The 16,174-nt window shown below is 41.7% G+C and overlaps 1 protein-coding gene across 2 annotated transcripts; it reads left to right on the top strand.

Moving 5' to 3' along the window:
* Positions 1–1,254: 1,254 nt before the first annotated feature.
* Positions 1,255–15,040, top strand: CCT2 (chaperonin containing TCP1 subunit 2). 2 transcript variants are annotated; one of them, XM_051630325.1, is made up of 16 exons: positions 1,255–1,355; positions 2,436–2,510; positions 2,918–2,983; positions 3,170–3,281; positions 4,248–4,324; positions 5,339–5,451; positions 5,969–6,171; positions 6,358–6,458; positions 6,545–6,672; positions 8,698–8,801; positions 11,080–11,199; positions 11,792–11,920; positions 12,009–12,112; positions 13,112–13,211; positions 13,890–14,031; positions 14,720–15,040. In XM_051630325.1, exons 1-16 carry the CDS (start codon positions 1,353–1,355, stop codon positions 14,748–14,750), a joined length of 1,608 nt encoding a protein of 535 aa, XP_051486285.1. In that variant the 5' UTR covers positions 1,255–1,352; the 3' UTR covers positions 14,751–15,040. The 2 variants fall into 2 exon arrangements, with proteins under 2 accessions (XP_051486285.1, XP_051486294.1); XM_051630334.1 differs by lacking the exon at positions 1,255–1,355 and adding an exon at positions 2,215–2,276.
* Positions 15,041–16,174: the final 1,134 nt, after the last annotated feature.

Genomic DNA, 16,174 nt, shown 5'->3' with positions numbered 1-16,174 from the left:
TTTCTTTTCTCCTTCACTCACTAAACTTAATATTGTGTGTGACCTTAGGAACTGCCATTGGCAGAGGAGATGAGGGTGCTGTGCAGCTGCGAGAGGTAGGAACCCACAATCAGCGCTTCTGCTGAGCTCTTCCTGTTCTGGCCTTGCTCCTTTTACATGTTGTAAATCTTAGCTTAGCAAGAGTCAGAAGCTCCTTAAACCAAACTTACAGGTTTGCTGTAGCAAGTTTTTCTGTGAGCATCTGATCTTCCTAAGGTCATAGCTCAGACAACTGGCCGAGGCACTTTCAAATCTTTACCCCCCCTGCCCCAGGTCATGCCACAGTAGCACCAAATGTCGATTTAAACGAATCGTTAGTTCAGTGAAAGTCTTTATGAAAGCTCTGATTCTGAGATAAAAATAGTTAACATAGTTTTAATTGGGTTATTAGCCTTAACCAACACTTTTTACATAACTCTGCGAACTGATTATGTTAAAATTCAATTCTTATTCTAGTTTTCAGAACAAGGTTAGGGGGGTGACAGATCTAACTGAAGAAAACAAAGCAAAAAGCCCAGAGAACTCCAGAAAAATACTAATTAGGTCTTGACATACTTAAATCCCTAGATAGGTGTGAGTTTGGCAAGAGTCTTAGTCCTGTTTTGTTGGGTTTTTTTGCCACCTCTGCTGGGATAGGTATTTGTCTTTGGCCAGTTTGAGTCTAGAACAAAAAAGCTTTGCATATACCCCAAGACACTTTGTATCTGGCAGCAAGAGGCAGAGAAGCTGCTGGAATTAATTCTTGTGGAACTATGCATACAACCAGCGTACAAACCAACTTTTTTTTCACATGACCAGGTCACAGGCTTTTTGGGCAGAGGGAAGCAGCGACGGAACAAGGCCTGGATGTGGCCTCACACATTTGCAAAGCTGCTAGGAGAGCGGTTACCAATTTTTTATACTGAGAGGAGCGCATCGCCTGCGATCGTACCTCCTGCTCACGGGTTTTAATCGACAACACGGTGGCACAACAGCAGGGAGTCCAGGAGCAGCGATTTTAAAAGGCTTTTGGACCCGTCTGGGAACTGACCTGCAGGAATACGATGACATTAAGCTTGGGCGAGCGCCAGCTCCTTCCCTTGCAGGCTGAAGCAGCCCCGCACGGAGCCCCCGCCGAAGCGCCCGGAGCGCGGCGGGGCCGCCCGCCCCTCGGAGCGAGGCGGGAGCGCGGCTCCCCCGTGCCCGCCCCGCCGGAAGCGACGCTGCCGCCTCTGACGCCAGTTCCGCCGGGAGCTCGTGGCGCTGGTTCGCGGCAGAGGCGGCGGTTGGCGGGTCCCGGCGGCAGCGGTACCGGTACCGGCAGCGGCAGCAGCATGGTGAGCGGCGGGGCGGGGGCAGCAGGGTGAGCGGCGGGGCGGGCGCGGCGCTGGCCCCTGGGCATGGCGGGGCGTCCGCCCCGCGCCCCTCCCCCGCGCGGCGGGTCGGGCCTGGAAGGTTCTGGAGGAGGAGCAGGGTCGGTGTGTCGGGGCGCGGCGCCGGGTGAGGCCGGCCCGGCTGCGGCCTGGGGGGCCGGGGCAGGAGGAGCCTTCGGGGCCGGGCCGGGCTGGCACGGCGGGGGAGGCAGCGCCGGGCCCCCGGCCGCGAGGGGCGGGTGGCGGGCTGACCGCGGCCCCGCACACCCTCCTCCCTGCTGCGCGGTGGCGGGAGAGCAGGGCTGGGGGGGAGGCGGAACCGGCGGGCAGTCCGTGTGCTGATCGCACAGCCGAGTGAAAGATGGCAGAGGGAAAGTGGTGGGGCGTTTCTTCTGTTCGGATTTGGCCCCGATTCGCTGAAGCCCCCGAGTACTTCGCGAGTACTAGTCTTTAATAGCATGTATTCGTTATGGATAGAATTAATTTGCATGAAAATGCAAAAAAAAAATATAAAAAATAGGCTTCATATCCCTGCCCGTGCAGGGGGGTTGGAACTAGATGATCTTTAAGGTCCCTTCTAACCCAAACCATTCTATAATTCTGTAACACAAATATAAAAGTACTAAAGCCCCAGCCTGCTGAGTGACTGGATTTTTTAGGCTCTGCTGGTTGCTCCTGTCTTTGGGTTGTTGGGTATCGTGGTTAGCCACCCAGACAAGCAGCACGGACCTTGCCATGAGCTAAGGTTGCAGGTGACAGCCTTTCAGGCTCGTAGATCTTGTCAGAGAACGTGGTATGCAGTTTCTTGGAGGACACTGCAATCCTTCTGGTAACCTCTTCACATGATGAAGAGACTGCAAGACAGACTTTTGAGAAAGAATCAAGGTGAATTTATCTTGAATATACTTTTTATCAAAACCCAGTGGGATGTAGAAATAATTTTAATAATAAAAATACTGTTTAGATTGTTAGCATCAGAAATTTCTTTTTTAAATGCCTTGTTTTTTAAAACTAAGGGAATATGCTTTGTTATCTGTGTTTTAGGCGTCCATTTCTCTTGCTCCTGTGAACATTTTCAAAGCAGGTGCAGATGAAGAGAAGGCTGAAACAGCTCGATTGGTAAGCTTAATTCTCAAAAAAACTGTTAAATGTGCTCTCAGTTTATGGTGGTGTGGTACTTCGTCTGTTTTATTGTTTTTTCTTGTTGCATGTCTGTGAACAGCAGGTAGGGGGAGTGTTGTTAATACTAACAGTTAGAGAAACTCCTCGTATTTAAAATAAGTGCCTCAACTCAGAAGATGGGTGTTCACTGGAAGGCATTTGTTTTGCCTGTGAGGAAGGCTTTTGTGGTTTCTGTGAGGAGTATATTTGATGGGCTTATCAAAATGTAGTAGTTAAGAAACTTGGACCCAGACTCTGCTGAAAGGAGTGTGGATGTGTAAAGGTCCCCATGGAAGTTACGGACTAGCATCTGCTCTTGTACTAAAATAAAAACCTTTCCTAAGGTACGTTTGCTTTCATTTCAGTCATCCTTTGTTGGTGCCATTGCTATCGGTGACCTGGTCAAGAGCACCCTGGGGCCTAAAGGCATGGTAAGATAGCTGCAAGTTCTCAGTGGCTATACCTGTGTCGCGAGCCGATATTGGGGGGCTACCCTCAATGTTCAGACTTATGTGGGGAAGAAAAGAAGGGTTTCCCACAACCTGTTAATTTACTTTTAATTAGTTCTAGTTTTAATAGTTACAGTATGTCTTCAAGCGGTATTTCCAATCTTGTAGGACAAGATTCTTTTAAGTACTGGGAGAGATAGCACGGTGACAGTGACCAATGATGGTGCAACCATCCTGAAGGCTATTGGAGTTGACAACCCAGCTGCCAAGGTCTTGGTTGGTGAGTTTCTATCAGCTTGTTGTTGGAATACTTGGTATTTCTTAATTTGTAACTTTATTAGGTACTTTTTTTTAGAAAGTAGTCTTAAAATAATGAGATGGCCCTGCTTATTGTAAGGAGGTTGGACTAAATGACCTTTAGGGGTCCCTTCCAACCCGAGATATTCCATTATTCTAATGTGAAAAGTAAAAGGGACGGAGAGCCAAATTCCTCAGGTAAGGAGGCCAAGGTATTTCAGGAGTTGTAGACCTCTGCAAAAGTAAAATTGAAGTATATGCTGCTCTTACAAAACTCTGCTGGTGTTTCCTCGTTTTCCCTCAACCCTGGTTTGTCCCAGGAATCAAAAGGAACAGAAGACAGCTATATGCCCTTCTTTTTTCATCGGGAAATATGCAACAGAAATCTGCTGTGATACAGAGATTCTCTCTGGTTCTCCCTGTTTTAAATCTCCTTTTATACTTAATCAGCATGGTACTCAGGACAGAGTTTACTTCTGTGATCAACTGTCCTAGTCTACAAATGGTGCAGTTCTAGTGACAAGCAGAACCCTGAACAATTTGGTGTCAAGTCTCTTGATGATTTTGTGTTTGCTGGGTCCTTATTCATCAACAGCTCATGAGGTGTGCTTGGTTATTCTGTGATCCTGTGTGTGTAGCTTAGAGCTTCTGTCTAGCCCTACTTTTTGATCACCATCTTTAGGAATGAGAAGAGAAAGGAGTAGCTCTTGACCGTTGCCACACTGGAACTAGATTGCTAATAAAGGGTGTGAATTTGAAAGATGCTGAATTTGATTTGCATCTTGGGTTTTTGTGTGACTTAAAGAGTAACCTCTTTAAAATATTGAGGAGTTAAGATTTTTTTTTCTTCTCCAAGCTGTTGTAAGATACAAATATTTGTGTGTAAAGTTGGTACTGGTGAGCTTGGTATTTTGAATCAAAATGCTAATGCAGTGGCTTCTTTCTTTAGATATGTCAAAGGTTCAAGATGATGAAGTTGGTGATGGAACTACATCTGTCACGGTTTTGGCAGCTGAATTACTGAGGGTGATGTATTACAGTGTTTTAGATGTGGTTTTATTTGGCTGTGTGCTACTGTGATACCAATGGGGGATGTGTTATTTGATATTTATGAAGAGTGCTTTCAAAGTGCAGGGGTACCTTACTCAGTTTATGTTTAAATGTATAGGGAAAAAATCCCCCTTAGATGTTGTGGCATCAGTATTTTTTTTAACTTTAAGTTGTATTTGTTATATAATTATTATAAATTCACAAGTATTTTAATTTGGTACATTTTAGAAAATTACTTTATTTCATAATGCAAGTTAAACAGAGAAGAATCACACAGGTCACTGGTCTCTTCCTGGGTGTTGCACTGGGTAGCATGCATCACTGCTTAGTTGTGAGGTTCAGTCCTCTGAAACCCTTTTTGTAACATCAATGAGAAAAAAACACGAGGCTTGTTAAATTCGGTGCTTTTGTGCACAAGACCTAAATTCATGCTGTTCCTTTAAACTCTGCACACAGAGTTTACACTGCTGAACTCTTAAATCTGAAAGTACTATGAAAGAGACTTCAGAAGTGAGGAGCTGCTGTTAGAGCTGTGCCAGTAAGTCCAGGTCATCTCAAATTCAGGAACTGTGATCAAGAGCATCTGAGAAGCATCAGCTTGCCAAGTTCCTCTCAGAAAGGGATTTGGAGATGTTTTGTTTGTTTTTGCAACTACACTTTGAGTTGCAGCTGCGAGTGAACAGGAAACTGATCTCAAACATGAAGTGAAAGATTGCTATTTTGAAGTGTATATCTGGTTGCTGTTCATATTAAAGTTAGTTGGTTTTTTTTTTAGTTAATCAAAATTCCGTTACGATATTCCAAAGGCAGATTATATTTGCCTAGATTGGAAAAAAAAACAACTCCTCTCAGTAGGTTGACTTTCATTATTTACAGCTTTCTGTTTTTTACTGCCATTCAGAATTTTCTGATTACTTGGAAGTGCCTTTCCTAGTTAGAATAAATGTACCTCGGGGAAAAAAAACCTAATAATTTGTTTCATTTGAATAGGAGGCAGAATTACTGATTTCAAGGAAGATTCATCCCCAGACCATCATTTCAGGCTGGAGAGCAGCCACAAAAGCTTCAAGAGAGGCACTTTTGAAAGCAGCTGTGGATCATAGGTTAGTAATGTACATTTGCTGTAACTCTTCATAAAGCAGTCAAGATGCCACTGGAAAATTTTTTGCTCTCTTCCAAGTAGTCTAAAGGCTGAATTTATGAATTTTAACAGTTTAATAAAAAGACTGCTTTTTTACGAACTACAGAAGTGTTACGAAATTATTTAATATTACTAAGAATGTGCAGAAACAAAATATGAGCAATTATGTTCTCCCTAGAAGAAAAATCTAAGCTGTTATTTCAGATTTTATACTCTGATTTGAAGCGTGGCTATTTTATTTACTTTGAGGGCACTGGCTTTCTAAAGTTGAATGCAGAGGTTCTCCTAATTGAACTTGTATTTCAAAGTTTTATTCTGGGACACTGGAGAGATTCTGTGTAGCATTCCCCAAAATGGAGCACGGCCATGGAACTTACAGATACAGGCCAGAAGAAGCAGGGAGAGACTCACAGTGAGGGGTTAACAATAATTCAGACTTTCAGTCTGTGCACTTTAACTTTATTTTGACTTTATTTTAGTGGTGATGAAGTGAAGTTCCGTGAAGATTTGATGAACATTGCAGGAACGACTCTTTCATCAAAATTACTTACTCATCATAAAGATCACTTTGTCAAGCTAGCTGTAGAAGCTGTTCTGAGATTGAAAGGTTCTGGTAATTTGGAGGCTATCCACGTCATTAAGAAACTTGGAGGAAGCTTGGCTGATTCCTACTTAGATGAAGGTAAGTCTCTGTATGTTGGCAGTAAGTGTGCTTCAGAAGTGAAGCTGTTAAAAGTTAGACTTCGTTTTTCTTCTAGGAAACATTGCTATATTGTTATTAAATTGAATAATAAAGGTACTTTGTAATAATGCAAATTAATTGTTCTTTTTTAATCTGAAGTCTTACAAGACATTTCTGTTCCTACAGGCTTTTTACTTGACAAGAAGATTGGTGTAAATCAGCCAAAAAGAATTGAAAATGCAAAGATTCTTATTGCAAATACTGGTATGGATACAGACAAGATTAAGGTAGGTGACAGAACCATTCTTGCGAGACAATGTTTTTGTAAATGGAATTGCTTTTTAGACTGAACTGTTTGTTGTCTTTGATGCAGATTTTTGGCTCTCGCGTTAGAGTGGACTCCACAGCAAAGGTAGCAGAAATAGAACAGGCAGAAAAAGAAAAAATGAAGGAGAAGGTGGAGCGTATTCTTAAACATGGAATAAACTGCTTTATTAACAGGTATGTATTTTCTGGGAAAAGGTAGAGTTTATAATGCATTTAGAAAGTTGCAGATTTTAATATTATGTGAGTATGAAGAACATTATTTTTTATCCATAAAATTAGATGATCCTACCTAATGCTTAATTTATTCACTTCAGTGACACCAATGTTATATGGGGTTTTTTGTGTTTCCCTTTGTGCATGATGCCCCAGCCTCGTTTTTTTTATTTTTTTATTTATTTTTATTTTTATTTTATTTTTTTATTTTGAAGAGGAAGAGGTGGTGTTACTTAATCAGCGATTCATATTTCCATCCAGTAGAAGCACAGTCACTGTGCTTTTACACCCAGCAGCATTGTCAGGATCCACATTCTCCTTTTGGGTGGAAATACATGCTGAAAGAGTATGTGCTGCTAAATGCATTTAATTGAAATTGAACCAGGTATGCTTTTTCCTGCATTAAAATGCTGGTGCTGGAGGGGACTGCTTCAAATTCAAGAGTGTTTGAGAGGCCTCTATGTTTCCTATTGTGAGTCTTTTATACACATAACCATTTTTGTTTAAGGTATGTCACAAACTTAAGTTACTTTTGTTAGCAGTGCACTTCTCTCTTAAGCTGTCACAGTGCAAAAAAAAAATAATTTTCAGTTTTTTGATGATGAAAAATGTTTGTCTTTCAGTAATTCTCAGTTGAGTGAAATTGCTGTACGTATGAGCATCTTCACACCTGGTGGCTCAGTGTATCATGTGTTCTTCTAGGAAGCTGATGAGCTAGTACTACACCAAAGGATGGGAATTGTCAGAGTAGCACTATTCTCCACAGTAGCAAAGACACACTCTTTCAGGACATAGTGCATCTTAAAGCTTACATTCAAAATTTGTGTTAAAGATCTGTAAGAACCACTGACAGATTGATGAATTTCATAGTCTCCCCATCTATGTTATGTTTCATGTACATGGTGTTCTAGTGTAGGCAAAGTGAGTACTCTGTCCAGTGAAAGTGGTACAAATACAGAGTCCAAGACTTAGGAGTCCTGTTGGCAAATCAATGAAAGAATCCTTCAAAGTATATGAAAAAAACCTCCCATCACTGCTGTCCAGGATGCTTGTAACACAGGTAGCTGCCCTAAGGAAGCTCAGGTAGCAGTCTGTCACTGCGTCTGGGCTAGTTGTATTCCAGTTAGATTGACTCTTGACCTTCAGATTTATTCCCTGATAAAACTGATTTTTGCTTGTGGTAGATCCATTTCACATCTGACACTTAGCCAGTTAAACACTGCTGAGGAAATGCCTGACGGGTCAAGGCCATATGGATGCACAATTGGAAGAAACTTCTCTGTGCTTATCTGGCAGTGCCAGTTGTCTCTTTTGAATATAGACTAGAAACATCTTTTTTTGACGTCTCCCAGCTCCTGCTGAATATCTACAATGCTCAGTCTCTAATTTGGAAGGAAAAAATAATTTGACATAACACTCCTGAATAGTCATTGATAATTCAGCTTTAGATGACTGCTTGGTTCTACAGAGAGTAGGATACATATTAATAAGGGATCACATACTCTTCTCTGTGGTTCACTGTTTGTTTATTTTGTAAGACTAGCCATTTATTGCTCCCAGAGAATTGTGTACTGTTTGGATTTTGTATTGGTGAAGGAATTGAAGACCTTACTTCACATATTGGTCTAGTGCACCCTGCTAAAATAAGCAGTTTGGTGCCCAGTGGCACTTATGATGAAAGGACTTAAAATTAAAGGCATAAGTGTCCCTCTGCATTGATAGTGTGTCTTCAGGGGGAGAGCATTTCAATAGTTTGAATATTTTGGTTGTTTGTTTTTAGCTTTGTATGTTTTCATGTCACTTCATTTGCTCCTTTGTGGTGTAGCATTGCGTGTATGGCAGGTGGCTGACACACTGACTGCTTTTGTAGCTTGCAGAAATATCTCCTTGTCCATATTACTGAAGACTGGGTGTCCTTTGTTCCTCTGGTATTTAAAAGGATTGTTCTTTGTGTAATGGGAAGATGTACCTTTGTTTTAATTGTAGACAGCTGATCTACAACTACCCTGAACAGCTCTTTGGAGCTGCTGGTGTCATGGCTATTGAACACGCAGACTTTGCTGGTGTAGAACGTCTGGCTCTTGTTACAGGTATGTCAACTTGGAGAGTCACTTTACTTGTTTCATCTTTAGTAAAATGTTAATGCTTCATCACCTAGTTTGTACTTTTTACTGTTAAGCAGATCTGTGAATGTGAAAATTACTCCAGATAAAATTGACTTTACGGTACTTAAATACAAGCACATCAAATTGGCCAGGAGCGCGGCAGACAGGACAGGCAAAGGGGGTGGCACGTCAGAGGGTGTGGTGCAGCAGTTTGCACCAGCAGGGCTTACGGAGAGGGCGCAGCCCCCCTCTTGGCTCCAGAGGTATCTTAACTAGTGGTCATCACCCTCCCAGAAGAGCGTTAACTGAGACCAAGGAGCAAGGAGAGAGGCAGCAGGAGAGCTCAGCCATGGTCTCCACCCGGCAGAAGGCAGCGCCCCCAACACTCACCAGAATGGATGCAGCAACCCAGGGCTTTAAACTGGATGCGGAGAGGGGTAATATATAGGCTGTCTGTGACAAGCGACCGGAAGCCACACCAGGGTTGGAAGGATGGGGTGATAGTAAGGGCCTTCAGCCTGTTGCTTTGAAGCCTGCTGTGGACACTGTGGTACAGACAAAGCCTTAGAGAGATGAGCCAAGGACTCCTGGGGTAATAGGAGACAGCAGGGTAGCATCCATGAAATCTTGGGGGAATAAAGGAGTGTTCCTCTAAGAAGGTGACATGGCCAGCAATGCACACAGCATGGGCAACAAACAGGAGGAAATGGAAGCTACTGTGCTACAGGAAAGCTGTGATATATATAGTGGCAATTACAGAAACTTGGTGGGATGAATCCTATGACTAGAGTGTGGCTAGTGAAGGCTATAAGCTGTTCAGAAGAGACAGGAGAGGAAGAAGGGGTGGAGGTGTTACCCTCTAAAGATGTGGATAGAGTAAGAAGAGTTGTCCCCAAAGAATAGCTGTGAGCAGGTCAAATGCTTATGGGTAGGAATTGGGGATTGAGACGACAGGGAATTTTGTGGTTGGAGTCTACTACAGGCCACCTGATCAAGAGGAGCCTATCAATGAAGCCTTCTTACTCTAGCTAGAGGAGACATTGCGATCACAGGCTCTCATCCTACTGCAGGATTTCAGCCACCCTGACATCTGTTTTGAAAAGTAGCACAGCAAGCTGTAGGCAGTCCAGGAGACTCCTGGAGTGCCTCGATGTCAACTTCTTAAGAAGTTGACAGCCCTACCTGAGGGGATGTGTTATTGGACCTGATGGTCACAAACTCAAGTGAATTCTTCAGGGATGTCAAAGGCAGCCTGGGCTGCAGTGATCGTGCACTAGTGCACTTCACTGTCCTAAGGGGTGTAAGGCAGATGAAAAGCATAGTCAGGACTCTAAATTTTAGGAAAGCAAACTTCCAGCTCTTCAAGGAGTTACTGAATAGGACCCTGTGGGAAATGGCTCTCAGGGACAAGGGTGCAGAACAGAGTTGGCAGATCTTTTAAGGATGCTTTCCATGGAGTGCAAGAGATCTCAATCCCCAGGTGTAGGAAATTGGGCAAGGAAGGCAGAAGACCAGCATGGCTAAGTCGAGATAAGCTTTTAGTAAGCACAAACTCTACTAGATCTTCTCTCCTTGTACAGCTATAACTGCAGGCTGATGTGGACTATTAGATCATACACTGGGAGTGAATACATGTAGTAACTGATCTTTTTTAAGGAAGAGCAAAGTACTAGAACAATATTCTGTTCAGAGACATTTTGATCTTTGTTATACCTGTTTTGTTTATGATACGGGAGTTCACAAATAGTGCACAGTATCTCTGCTGTGACGTGGCACAAGAGTTGTGATTCAGAAGAGTGGTGGCCAATGGTTTTTGGCCATCATCAGGCAGGCAAAATGAATACTGGCACAAGCTTAAATTTAAAAACATAACAAACTTGATTTAATATTTAAAAAATGCTTCACCAATAGATGCTATTAAAACTTTTAACAGATTGACATTTTAGTACTAGCAAGTATCGTTATCCAGTCTCTTACCTAGACAGATCTCAAAAGCATTACAGATATTGTAGCTCTTGTGGTGAGAAACAAAGTATTGGTGTTTTAAGGACTTGCCAACATCAATAGAAGGTTTCTGGTGCTGTATGCCGACATTGGTAAAAAATTGGCTATCAGTATTGTTATTTTCAATTTATTTTGAGAAAATTGTGAAGATGATTTTTTTTTTTACAATCTTTATTTTTTTTCCCCCTTTGTTAGACTGTTCCCAAACAGATACTTTCATCATGAGCTCTTTGACTTTTGTTTGATCTTCTATTTGTAGGTGGTGAAATTGCATCAACTTTTGATCACCCTGAGCTAGTAAAACTAGGAAGCTGCAAGCTTATTGAAGAGGTCATGATTGGAGAAGATAAACTCATTCATTTCTCTGGAGTTGCAATGGGTAAGTGTTTTACCACTAAGGGTGTGATGCAACATCTGTGTTAACCCTCTGCTAACACTGGTCAGTTAGCAGGATGGCATAGGAATTCTGTGATGATTCACAAAACCTGTTTTATTAACGCCTTGCTCTTCAATAAAAAAATCCTGCAAAGATGTATCTTCATGGTTGAAATTGTTCATCTACATAACATTAGACATAATAAACATTTTATAGACATAAACATTTTTAAGGATGGGAACCAAAATTTCTGCTTTGGGAGATTCAATTGACAACAAAAGTAGCAACATGTCATAATTGAAGAACTTGAGAGCTTGTTCTAAATGCTATTACTGTAAGTTCCTGAGAGGTTGTTTTGAGGTAACATTATTTTTCTATTAAAAGGTTTTGTGGAACAGTAACTCGATACAAGCAGTAGCATCATATACGTAATTTCATTCTACCTGTGAAATGTCATAATGCTTTCTTTTCCTCTCAAAATTGATCTATGTAAAACTTTGCTGCAGTGATAGTAAAACCATTACAAATGCTTTGCAATAGCCTTCTTGTGTCTTTAGTTTGGTTTTTTTAGTCTTCTTGCATTTGCACTTTTTAGGTGAAGCTTGCACCATAGTTTTGCGTGGAGCAACACAGCAGATTCTTGACGAAGCAGAGAGGTCTCTGCATGATGCTCTCTGTGTCCTTGCCCAGACTGTGAAGGACCCTAGAACTGTTTATGGTGGAGGTGAGTATTACATTCTTTGTACTTGGTACATGGTATATATTTTGTCTTACTGTTGGATATAAAACATCTGTGTTTCTTCAATGAGTAGGTTGTTCAGAGATGCTGATGGCTAACGCTGTTGCAGAACTTGCCATCAGAACACCTGGCAAAGAGTCGGTTGCAATGGAGTCCTTTGCTAAGGCTTTACGAATGGTAAGTGTTTGATCAGGTTGCTGGATTAGTAGATGTGAAGTTTCACTAAGCTGACTAGCTTCAGTCATCAGAAAGTTGCTTCTCTTTCAAGGTTTTGGTTTTCTAAAAATAAAAAAGTGAAATTCTTGGATTAACAAAGGAGATAAAGTTACTGTTTTCTTTCTAGCTAAAAATAGTATCTGTGTTTTAATAATTCTGCATGTTATAGAATGCTGAATATTCAAAACCTAGTCCTCTTCCAGTTGGTTCTTGGTCCTGTTACATGTAAGAAGTACAGCCAAAATAGCATGTAAAAATCTCAGCTGATTCAATTGACAGCTAATTTAGAAAAAAGAAACTTCTATTGATACTCTAGTGCTGTTTGGTTGTATTCATACTCAATTCCTATCTAGGAGTTTCTAGACTTGCATTGGAGCTTGCATCTTAGTAGGAAATAAGAATATAAAAAGAAATGTTTCTAGAAAATTACTGTGCCAACAGACTGTCAGTTTGAGAAAAATTGCATTCCTGCATTTTAAATCAGGGAAAACATGTCTTAGTAAATGAAAGTCCACAGGAAAACATTTCTTCCAAGAAAATTGAATTAAAAAGCATGGTAAAACTTGGCATTACCTTTTCAGTCAGTGCATGTAAGTTGCACTGCAGTCTGAACAGAATGATCTGGTGGTTAATGCTTACCAGCAAGCCTATGTTCTGAATATGAAAGCATTTCCCCAATGCTTGTAGTCTGAAATTATAAGAAAATATCTTTTTTTTTTGTCCATGTAAAATGGAATTACTGTCTTAACTGGGTAACAGTAACATAAACAGACTCCTTAGGCAGTTTGACTGCTTTCTTTTTCCTTATTTTTGGTCACTGTAACAGATCATCTGCCATGTTTTTGAAACTTCCTCTTCTTGAAACTGAATAGTAAACTAGTAATATCAAAGTGTGTTTCATGTTTACTAGGGATCAATCCCTGTGTTAATGGAAAGCAACCTGTGTTTTTATCCCCTTAGATCCCAACAATAATAGCTGATAATGCTGGCTATGACAGTGCAGATTTGGTTGCTCAGCTCAGAGCTGCTCACAGTGAAGGGAAGACTACTTACGGACTTGGTAAGGGGCTTGATACTACTTCTGTTGTTGGATTGGTGTTTGTGGAGGGGATTAGGCTTATTAAACTTGGTCACATCTGTTTGTCACTGATATATTTCGGCTGAAAGAGCTGAATATGTTGATTTCTGTTTGGCTTACGTAGAATGTAGGCATACAGTGTTATGTTGCTTTATCATGGTACTAGGCTTTGCATAACAGAGTGCAAAGCTTTGTTTTTGAAGCGAATTATGTCCATCTGTAAAACCACTGGCCTGTCTTACATTGACTCTAGTTATATGAAACTCAAGAAGAAAGGCACTCATTTAATAACAAACAAAAAAACCCCCATAACCAATCCCCATCCCTCAAAAAAAGCTTTAAAAACAAGTTGTGGAGAAGAATTCTGAAGTTGATCTACCTAAGGTGAGAGTGCTGAGAGTTCTGCTGGGGTCTTGTCTCCTCTTCCCAGTGTATAAAGTTTTCATAATTTATTTTTTGTATGTAATTGCAACATGCTCAGCTTAAATCAGGAGTCAAGTTGAAAGGCTTTATTTAATACTTCCCTTACTATCAGTATGGTTCATTTGAACAGGTAAGCTACCATGTTGTCAGCTCATGGTAATCTCCTTAAAAAACAAAAAAAAGGTTGAAAAAACCCATAACCACCAAAACCAAACCTCTTAATGTCTCTTCTTCCAGATATGAGAGAGGGTGTCATTGGAGACATGGCAGTCTTGGGAGTAACAGAAAGTTTCCAAGTCAAGAGACAAGTTCTGCTGAGTGCAGCTGAAGCAGCAGAAATGATTCTTCGTGTAGATGACATCATTAAAGCAGCACCGAGGTATGACACGAGTATCTACATTGGTCAGTGGGGTAGAGCAAAGCCTCCTTCTGTGGAAGATTAACAATGCAGGAAAGTTTTGTTCTAAAAATATTTCGTTTGATCTGAAGACTGACATCTGGCCTGCTGATGTTCATATCAGATGATTTTTTTGCATTAGGTTATGGACAGACCTTTAGAGTCATCAGTTCTCTTTAGTTAGCCTCTCTGAGGAATGCCTGGGTAATCTTGGGTCACCAGCTACTAGTGCTGTGCATAGTACTAAAACATCAGCAAAAGTGTCTGACCAGAATGTAAGGCATTCTGCTGCTTTTGGCAAGAATTGTGGTTAAATACACAGCTGCTTCTGCAGTAGAATCTGCACCTAAAACAAAACCACATTTCCTAAAAGTTTGGCAGAAAATTCCCCTTGTAGGTAGGTGGGGTATCTTGGGCGTGCCCTCTGCTTGTAGGCAGGTTATCCCAGGCATGCCCGGTACCAGGCAGTGTGCACTGTTTTGTGAATCACAGGTTTTCACTGTGGTCAGAGGTGGTGTCGTAGGGTTGAGGTGATCATGCCTTGGGTGCTGTGAGGTAAAGCTAGCACTGAACACAAAATATAAACTAAAAATTAAAAATAAGGCTGGGTGAGGAGGATGGTGGACATGAGTGGGGACAGGAATTTTCTGATTTTTCTTTTTCTCCCCAGAAAACGCGTGCCAGACCATCGCCCATGTTAGATTGTCTTCAGTAGCTGAGGATATGTGGACCAGATCTCACCCAGCAATTTTTTTTGATGATTAATTTCCGTGAGGTTATGGAACAGAAGCTTGAGACAGCAAATCTCCATCAGTGACATGAAAACAACCGTCTTCAGTTAATTTTAACTGATTTCAGATTCTATTTGTTGTGGGGAAGATTGACTTTCAAGTAAAATGGGTTTTATACAACCCTAATCCTTCTGTTCCTCTCCAGGTTCCACTTAAAATACACAGAAATAAATAAAAAAGGAAGTTCACATCCATCAAAATGGTACTTGTCTTTGTGCAGAACCAAGAAGGGCAGTTCCATGAGGAAGGCAGTGGTGCACATTTCAGTCCTCAGGCACTTCCAAGTGGGGACCAGGTGGTCAGCACCAGGGAAAACCCCTTGGGCCTTTTGCAGCTTTGGGGTTCATGTTCATCTGGTGTGTCCAGCCAGTCCTGGCTTGGGTGGGTTTTGAGTTGGAATCCTAGATTTAGGCACTGAAGTTAATTGTTGCCTTGTTCTAGAGATGCTGCAGTGCTGCATATTTTTGGATTATGAAAATAAGATAGAAAGATGAAGAGGAACCTTTGTCAATGCCCAAAACTTCAGGGATTTCACAGCTTTGTTGTACCACAAATTTCATGTAGCTAGGATTTTTGCTGAGAGGGAGTGAGAGGAGGGTGCAGTCTAGGAGAAGTATCAGCATCCTGGAGCAGTGTGCTTGGCTATCAAGTACTGGGCTCAGCCCAACTTTACGAACATACATAATAGAGGGCAGTGGAAAATGCACCAGGCTGTATCGTGTACCCTTTTTTTTCCTCCTTTCATACCTTTCGTGGCCTACCTTTAGATGCTCTTTCCTACATAGCTGCTGCAAAGGCAACATGTTTCTTAACTGGACTAGTTGTGCTCGGGTCGTAAGGAATTCTGTGATGCCTGCAGCAACCTTCACACAGGTTCTCCATGACTGTAAGCAGAGGTGAGTGGAAACACCCTGTCTGCTTGGGAGCCTCTCCAGCGGTACCAGAAGGGTGTTGGGGCCCTTCTGGCCTTGGCAAGTATAACATACCACCTTGGTAAACACCAGGGGAACTGCCAAAACAGGAAGATCTATTGGAAATCAAGAAAATATCTGAGCAAACATTTTTCTCCCTTAGCTTTCCTGAAATAAAGAGGATCTGCATACAGAAGCCCTTCCAAACTCTCCAAACAGACTCATGTTCTCCCAAAGTGACAATACTGTGCAGAACAGCTGTGTTCAACACAAACCATCGACAAGCAGGTCAATCTCTTTCCCACACGCCCCAGATAAAAGTACCAGGGCAGTTTCGCAGAAAATAAAACATGAAACTGGGATGTTAAAAAAGCCCCAAACTCTTGTCCTGCTCAATAATTTTGTAGGAAGAAACAGTTTGTT

Source organism: Apus apus, chromosome 1 (assembly GCF_020740795.1).
Source record: "Apus apus isolate bApuApu2 chromosome 1, bApuApu2.pri.cur, whole genome shotgun sequence".
Lineage (NCBI taxonomy): Eukaryota > Metazoa > Chordata > Aves > Apodiformes > Apodidae > Apus > Apus apus.
This window is presented reverse-complemented; position numbering and strand designations above follow the sequence as displayed.